The sequence below is a fragment of the Physcomitrium patens genome, chromosome 20 (assembly GCF_059467195.1).
Source record: "Physcomitrium patens ecotype Gransden chromosome 20, ASM5946719v1, whole genome shotgun sequence".
NCBI classification, from domain to species: domain Eukaryota; kingdom Viridiplantae; phylum Streptophyta; class Bryopsida; order Funariales; family Funariaceae; genus Physcomitrium; species Physcomitrium patens.
Window position 1 is genome coordinate 15,643,032 of NC_143429.1, and position 8,664 is coordinate 15,651,695.

Here is an 8,664-nt window from a genome sequence, read left to right on the forward strand (position 1 = left end):
CATGGCCTGGAAATCAATCAAAAATCATTCAAAACTTGGTAATATAATATAGCATGCTAAAAAAATTGTAATGATGGAAAATTAGAAAAACACAATGCAAATAGTTGAATTGCTTGATTATAAATCACATTGATTTCTAAAATTGAACAAAATATATGTGTAACAACACAATGCACCAAAAATGACCCCATTTTGGAGTATATTTCTCTTGTCAACAAAATTGTTAACCATAAGACATAAGTCACGTGTTTTAAGACATGTGAGATCCATTCACAATAAAACCACTAAAAGATACTGTATAAAAGATTGGCTGTGTAAGGAATCAAACATATCAAGTGGATAAACATTAAGTTAAGTAGATGAAGATCTGGAAGTCATGATACATCCCAAAGTGTACCATCTTGGAACCAAAGGGTCACGTGACATCCCAAAAGTAAGACAAAATAAAGGTGAGCTTAGGGGAAGGGCCATCATATATACTTGTATCACAAAGAAAATACATATCATTTCTTTGCAAACTCCACTGCTGAAAAAAGCAAACTCCCACAAAAGTGTCCGGGTCTCTCATTCATGACCATCTCATATGAGCAAATGTACTTCAGATAGGAAATTTAAGCCCCTCGCAGGTCATGGTGTGACATCCAATTGTACATTCTTTAACCAAAGTAGCTGTTCTTCCATGATGCACCTACATCTGGCTAGGTCCAATCAACTTCACTCATGTCTCAATCTGAAAATCTCCGTCCATCGCAGTTCCCAGTCTCGTGAATCCTTCGAAACGCCTAAGCCAGAACGCATCGCTGACAACACAACCACCAATCCATAATCTCAGCATCAACTGCCACACGCGACTAGCTACTACACACATTAAACACTAACACCAAAAATTCAAAGCAGCAGAAACTCCATGGCTAGTCACAATGAAAACACGACCACAGTACCGGACCTAGCAATTCGATCGAATCTCACACACATCGGATTTCAACAAAACAAACACCACCTTAATATATGGCACTACAACTGCAGCACACACAAAACCCATCATAGAAGAGCAAAAAACCAAAAAAACCAGACAAACACCCTTGCACAAATTGTTATCAGATAAAATAGTAAGAGACGTCTCACAAGTAAATCGGCGTGCAACGTTCAGCGAATTGGAACTCCTCGACTCGACCATGCCGCTCAAAAAAAGTCTGATGATCCTCGACATGACCAAGAGTAGTGATCCGTCGGGGTCTAAGTGGTGATCAAGAAAAATGGTTAAGTTCCGGATTGTCACCTTCAACAAATGAGCGTTGCACGAAAACCACTTTCGCATGCATTTCCTTCGAATATCACGAACGAAAGTGTCAGAGAAAACTAACTCCTCCACCAACTCACTGCTGCACCGCACTCGTCGGAGGCTGAGCACCCAGCACCGCTACTACTGGACCACTAGCTACCACGCCACCGCCCCCCATCGACGTTCCTGACGTTGCGTGACCTTGGTTCTGGCCTCCACCACCACCACCACCGCCCCCGTTCACTCCATGCCTTCCATCTCCTCCACTCTGTACATTTGGATTGCTGATGTTGCTCTGCCCGTTCGACATACTCCCACCACCCTGTGCCCCGCCGCTCGGGCTCGTCATCATCACACTCGTCCGTGACTGCACAATATCCCCGAAACTGTTCAACCCCCCACCCCCCGCTTTACTCCCACCTCCCCCAACCCCCTCCGCTCGCTGCGACGAACCCTGCATCCCCCCACCGCTTCCCATCGTCGACCCACCCCTTGCTTGCGCTCCACCTTTCGCCATCCGCATCCCGTTCGCCTGCTCCTGACCACCATCTGCATGTGCCCCCACCCTCAACCGCCTCCGTTAGCCCCACAAAAACCACCGCCTTCCCTACACAACTGCACCCCACCACCCCCTACCCTTTCACTCCGCCTCTGCACCACCTCCTACCCATACTCACCCGCCTACCCATACTCACCCGCCTACCCATACTCACCTCCCTTTCCATTACCTGCTCTTCCCGCTGCCCCCGAGTTCGAGTTCCCCTGTGAATACCCCGACGCTGCGCTGTTCCGAGGGCTCCCCGACTGCTGCTGACCTGACGACGCCCCACCGCCGCTTCCATATTGTTGCAGAAATCCCGGCCCGCCGCTCGCCCGCTGTCCTCCTGGAATACCGCCACCCCCTCCTTGCTTCGTAGACTGAACCGCCCTCCCATTCGGGGCCCCTCCCCCACCATCGGAGTTCGTGCTGCTCCGCCCACCCCCCACGCCACTGCCCGTGTTCCCCGCGCCCAGTGAAAGCCCGGAGCTTATTGCCAAGCTACCGTTCCCGCCGGGAATACCGAACTGCTGCTGTTGATGAGACGATGCTTGTTGGTGCTGCTGCAGATGAGATGCATGCTGTGGTGGCTGCATGTGCTGCTGCTGCTGCATTTGTTGTTGGGAATGAACCTGCTGCGCTTGAGAACCTGAACCAGGCTGCTGCTGATGCCCAGACTGCTGGTGGTATGATGGAGCATGTTGAGACACTTGGGAATGTGGAGGGCCAGCTTGGGAATCCTGTAGATGACCAGACTGTTGGTGATGCTGATGCAAGTGTTGATGTTGCTGATGCTGCAACCATAGCAACAACGAAATCAGCATAGGAGACTAGCTCACCATGAACAGCTCGCAGAGTCCATAGCAGCCTGCTCCAACGGATAACCTACTGGGAATAGCACCTCCGTCCACAACAACAAATGCAGCACGTGGTAAAGGCGCACCATTTTCACCCAACACCGCACATGTGACTTCACTAGCCCACAGCCAAGAGAAAATGGATTCGCCCTTTCTACATATATTCAAATGAATCTCAAACAACTTAAGACAACATCCAGCGACGCATACAACGCACGTGTTGTTGCTGCTAATGAAACATGTGTGGATGTACCGTATGCTGCTGTTGCGTTTGGTGCGGATTAGTCAATGAGTGCTTGCTCTGCTGCGGCTGCAACTGGGGAGGAGGTCCCTGTCCTTGTGCAGAGCCATGTGACTGACTTCCAATATGCTGTTGCGAGCTCTGAGTTAGCCCTTGAATCTGCACTTGTGATTGCTGTGAGCTCTTACTAGACAGGCTTTGAGCCGAAAAACTCGGACCCAACATCGAAAGAACGGGGCCAACCGACAAAGGAGACGAATCTCGCTTCATTGGAGCTCCACCCGCACCCACCTTTTGAGGAATGGGAAAAGGCAACTTCTGAGACGAGCTGCTCTTCACTTGGTTCGGCCCTAAACTCTTTGACGATATCCCCATCGAAATCGAACCCAGTGACACCGCAGGAGCCCCCATCCTCGAAGTACACCCCACATTTCCGGCCGCACTCACTGACGATGCTCGAAGCGCCTGCTGGCTCTGCGAGTTATTCGCCATCGCAGCAGCCAGCACTGCCTCAAGATTTGGAACTGGAGCTGTCGATGCCGCTGAGGAACCTGTAAGAACTCCCTGTGCTGACCTCTGGTTTATCTTACTCTGCGGGTGCTGCCCACCCTGACTTGTTGGAATGCTTTGACCCGCAAGACTCAACCCTTGGGCAAGAGGCGCCTTTCCCACCAAGGACCCTGCACTTCCAGTTAGACGGTCTGAAAAAGAGGACTGCGTAGCCTGGTGCAACATCGCTGCGCCAGGACTTGAGCCCCCCGTGCCCTTAGACCTACCACCACCCTGCTTCGACACTCCACCTACAGTATGTTGCTGCAAAGGACTCATTGCACCCAATGGACACGTCTGCACACCAGGTCTGGAGGCAATACCAGCATTTGTTGGAGCCATTAGGTTCAAGGTGGTCCCAATTTGATTCCGAGAAGAACCCAACCCGCCGCAACCCATTGCTGACGACTGCAAGCAAGAACCCCCTTCAGCGTCCCTTGAGAGAGGAGACCCAGTCCCAGAAGGTTTTTTACCCTGAACCTTCCTCTCACCCGCAATCACCCGCTCCCGGCCGCGACTGCCACTGCTCGAGAAACACCAATCTCTACCGCTGCGGCTATCCTCGCTCATTCCAGCAGCATTCCCAATAAAAGACAAACCACGCTGTTGCTGAGGCTGCTGCAGTACTTTGCCTTTCAGAGCCTGTTTCTGAGGGGAAACCAGGCGACGCTTCAGTGAGCTTACAAGAACCAAAACCATGACAACTCACAGCTGTGAAGACTTCCCGACAGTAACATTTACTACTTGGATGAAAATCTTATCGAGAAATAACGAACACCATTAACGGCATCACAATAAAATATAACAAAAATCACAACACACCAACAAACATTCCAAGTACAAAAATAAAGCGTTTTCAACTAAATCCCACCTGCAGCTGCTGCGACTGCTGAGAAGAGTGAATCTGAATCTGTTGCTGCCGCTGCTGCGATTGCTGTTGATGATGTAGCATACTTGCATGACCTGAGCCTCCACCCATCTGCTGATGTCCACTCCCACCGCCCTGCCCTCTCCCACCCTCCGCCACCCCCTGTATCATCGCATGCCCTTGCGGTGCCATCACTGCCGCTACCGGAGCCAATCCCAGAGGCCCCGGCCCCACTGATGCCCCTCTGTTCATCGCTCCCCCCATGCTCATCCCATAACCCCCACTCGACCCCCCCTCCGCTCCTTTTCCAACCCCTCCCCCCTGCTGCTGCACCACGCTCCCCCCGCCCCCACCTGACCCTCCACCTTGACCATTTACCCCCTGCTGCTGCTGCTGACTTCCCGCCTGCGCCTGTGTCTCCCGTGACTTCGACACCTTCCCCAACCCCACCATCAGATTGTACTCCCCGCCTCCGTGACCTCCACCCCCGCCGTTCACACTCGGACTCGCCGACCCCGCCGACGCACTCGGAACTGCCTGCCCGTACATTCCCGACCCACGCACCATCGACGACCCGTTCTCCCCCAAACTCTCCCTCTCACTTCCCCGACCACCCCCGTGCCCGCCGCCCTGCTGCTGCTGCTGTTGCTGCACCGATTGCGAAGGTGACTGGCTCCGCGGACCGTGCGCTCCAGACCCCGCCCCTGGAAACCCACGACCCCCTTGTCCCGCCTGCTGACCCTTCCCCACACCCCCACCCGCACCCCCACCACCTCCACCGTTCCCCGCACTCCCGCTCCCCTGCCCTCCTTGCTGCGCTGCATGCGGCACCATGTGATGCGCAAAGTACGTCCCACCCGCCGCAAACAACTGTGCCGCTGCCTGCACACACCACCACACCCCTCGTCACACACATCCCCACACCCCCAACTCTCCACCCATCCCCTCTCCTACCCGCAAACTCCAATCTCCCCCTCCCCCTCCTCACCTGCTGGGCACCCATGTGAGCCGCCGGCCCATTGAACGCAGCCGGCCCAAAAGGACCCGGGAACTGCCCGAACGGATATCCCTGCGGCTGCTGCATTATCGCCTGCATGTACTGAGCTTGCACTGCTGCCGACGTCACCCCTCCGTTGCTCCCTGCACCACCCACCGCACCCGGCCCCAATATCACTGCCGAGTTGCTCCCTCCCACCGCGCTCGTCCCACCCAACGTTCCTCCACCCACCAAGTTCACATTCGCTCCCCCCACTGTCCCTGCTCCCGCCGCACCTCCCCCACCACCACCGCCCGCGCCACACGGGCTCGCGCTCTGAGTCACGGGGAACCCCAACATCAACCCACTCTGCATCCCCAAACAACCCCATTACCATCATTTCCAACCCAGACAACCGTGCTTCCAGACCATACCATCCTCTAATCTACCGTCTCCATCAATCACTACCACACCCAACTTCATCCCATCCCCCTCCGTCCCCTCCACCTCACCCCGACCCCTCCTCGCACAACCCCAATCCACAAAACCACACAACCGCCTCCTTCACCATCACCTCACCCTCACCCTCCTTCTCGCTACTCGCACCTGCAAAGACAATGCCGCTGCCTGCTGCCCGCCGTGTTGCTGCCGCCCCGGCGATTTCCGTCCCACCATCTCCAAGTTGTATCCGCGCTCTTTCGCTCCCTGCACGCTCGCCGCTGCTGCTGCTGCCATCATGGCAGCATTCAACCCGCGCTCCGTCGCCTCCATGTTGGCGCCGCCTCCTGCAGAACCGCTCGCAACTGCTCCGCCAGCAGCACCCATCATGGGACTACCTCCCAATACACCATCCGACGGACCCAGAGGCACGTTCAAGTTGTACGACTTCGGGTACCCCTGGTTCGGCACCGAGAAGAATGTCTGATGCCCATTCAACTGCTGCTGCACGTCAATGAAGTGTGCAATGTACACGTGCAGCGCGCACCGCTTCCATGCTGCTCGTGGAGGCACCATGTAAGACACCTGCACACACACAAACTCAATCACGCGCTGCCCCGAACTCCACCCCACGATCCTTCGTCACACGTCCACCTTCCCGTCTAACACAACCGCGCCTTCCTTTGGACTCCAACCACGAACAAGCATCGTCACCCCGATCCCCCATCCACATCCAAAACTCAACTCACACCGCCCTCACACCATCTCTCTCGCTCGCTCTCCCCACTCTCATACCTGCACTGCTGGAGAGCTGTCCACGCCAACACCTCCTGCTGCTGTGGCCACCGCCGCCGCCGCCGCCGGATAGTACCTGCATCATACCCACATTCTTCAGATCGCAATGCCAAACACTCCACAATCAGACTCTCCAAATACCACACCACCCGTCGCATGCCTTCTAACCCCAACACCCATATATCAAACTCACCCAGCCATTCCTGCATGCCACCCCAGCATCCCCATCGACATAGGCACAACCGCCACATTCCCGCCCACCCCTGCGGCATCAGGACCACCGCCAGCTGCACACCCCACAAACGTCGCTGCAGACGCCCCATTGCCTGTTCCACCCCAAAATGGTCCCCAGTCAAATCCCACCCAACCATGTACCTCAATCACCGACTCTCGACCAACACAACTCCTACCCCAGCAGACCCCTTCCACATCCTCCTCTCATCAAATCCGCGCACCCATCAAGCTACCTTAACCTACACCGTCGTTTATATCCAGTACGCCCTGCAGATGTCCCCTTGCAACCCCCTTCTTCAGCATTCATCTCTACTTTCACAACGCCAGCTATGCGCAAACTCAAAAAATCCTGCTCTCGCGTTTCTCACACCAACACTACTCAGTCAAGTGACACACCGCCTCTACAAACTGTGCACGCACCTCCCCGTTCCGCCTTCTGAACCCTCCCATTCTCCATCTTCGTGCTCTTGCTCGACCTCTGCACTCCTGCTTTGCTCGCCTCCGCCCGCTCCTCCACCTTGTCCTTCTCCTTCTCGCGCTCCTTCACCGTCTCCTCGGCTACCTCTTTCTGACTCTCTCCTTCACGTCGCTGCTCTCTTTCAGATCGTTCGCCTACACCCTGCCGCTCCTTCTCTTTCTCTATTTCTCTATCCATCTCTTCTTCCTGCGCTCTCCTCCTCTCCATCTCTGCGCGCTCTAACTCCCGCCCCTCTCCTTCCCTCTCCGCTGAAGCGCTGTCCGCAGCCGCTGCAACTGCTGCGTCGACCTGCCACAAACGCCGAAACACAACCTCTCATCACCACCTCAAATGCAAACCGCCACATCCACAAATCATGCCTCTTTCCAACTCAATCATCATCACCCTTCTCAATTCCCACGCACCGAAGCTTTCTCTGTTGCACCCCGAACATCCTCGTCTCCATTCCCGCTTTCGCCGCCCTTCTCACTGCTCGATGCTCCTTCCAGTTTACTTGGAGGCACCTGTAATTGCATTCAACGCCTGCCCCTCAGAATCTACTCTCCCTGCCACCGACTGATCTACCTAGACCAACTCTCATCCCACATCACAAACTTCACACTTAACCTACCATCAGGTCGATTTCTCGCTTCGGTACCCGATCTGCGTCGCTCGGACCACCTGCCGCCGGAGACCTGACACACCAACTCCAAAACGGATCAGCTCCACATGCAACCCCTCAGTACGCATTTCGCTGCATCACAATCCACCCAAACGCTCTCTATATGTACCTTCTCTCAAGCTCCACCTTCGTGATCACTGCATTCACACCAGCGCTCGTGCTCCGCATCGGATCCACCTCCGATTTCACTGCACCTGCAACGTCCGCACACTCACTCTTCGTGCCCTTCTTCTCCCGAACTGGGGATCCCTCTTCTCTCTTCTCTTCACAGATCGAGCTGGCCACTTCTGCGTTACCACTGCTCGGACCCAGCTTCTTGTCCGATTCCACCACCTTCCTCTCCGCACCCGTCTTGTCCGTGCGAGGGACTGTTCCACCCACTGCACCATCGTGACCTTCCACCGCTGTGGCGCCGGTCGTGGCCACCACACTCGATGTGTCTGCCATACCGCATGCCGCGACTGCCACGCTCGCAGCACTCGCACACACAGGGGGTGCCACTGTGCCACTGCTCTCCGTTTTCACGGCACCTCCATCTGGAATCGATGCTTGACTTGTGCTTTGGTTCGCATCCTTCGCCTGAGCTGCACCACTTCCAACGGAGCTCAGCGCAGCATTAGCTGCGGTTGGACCTGCCCTCGACTGAGTCAACCCACCTTCTCCTGTGCGAGTTGTCACTCGAGGTCGCTTTCTTTTCGCGGCTGCACAACAAAAAAAAAACTACCATAAATACGGTTCATCTCACAC

The 8,664-nt window shown here is 55.1% G+C and overlaps 1 protein-coding gene across 3 annotated transcripts; it reads right to left on the bottom strand.

Moving 5' to 3' along the window:
- Nucleotides 1–455: 455 nt before the first annotated feature.
- On the bottom strand, nt 456–4,614 carry LOC112273423 (uncharacterized). Of its 3 annotated transcripts, XM_090245011.1 has the most exons (6): nt 4,339–4,614; nt 3,791–4,115; nt 2,931–3,598; nt 1,996–2,614; nt 1,126–1,831; nt 456–800 (listed from the first exon to the last, which is right to left on the bottom strand). In XM_090245011.1, the coding sequence occupies exons 1-5, from the start codon at nt 4,603–4,605 to the stop codon at nt 1,377–1,379; spliced, it is 2,334 nt and encodes a 777-aa protein (XP_090101137.1). In that variant the 5' UTR covers nt 4,606–4,614; the 3' UTR covers nt 456–800; nt 1,126–1,376. The 3 variants fall into 3 exon arrangements, with proteins under 3 accessions (XP_090101137.1, XP_090101136.1, XP_024357953.2); XM_090245010.1 differs by having other exon boundaries at nt 2,011–2,614; nt 2,931–4,115; XM_024502185.3 differs by having other exon boundaries at nt 2,931–4,115.
- Nucleotides 4,615–8,664: the final 4,050 nt, after the last annotated feature.

Bases quoted from the DNA above. Each gene is read 5' to 3' on its own strand.
- LOC112273423 (XM_024502185.3), bottom strand. From the start codon at position 4,605: ATGAGCATGGGGGGAGCGATGAACAGAGGGGCATCAGTGGGGCCGGGG. The intron at 4,116-4,338 runs GTGGGATTTAGT...GTTTCCCCTCAG, and splicing joins AGCAGTCGCAGCAGCTGCAG to AAACAGGCTCTGAAAGGCAA. The intron at 1,832-1,995 runs GTGAGTATGGGT...GGGCACATGCAG, and splicing joins AGCAGGTAATGGAAAGGGAG to ATGGTGGTCAGGAGCAGGCG.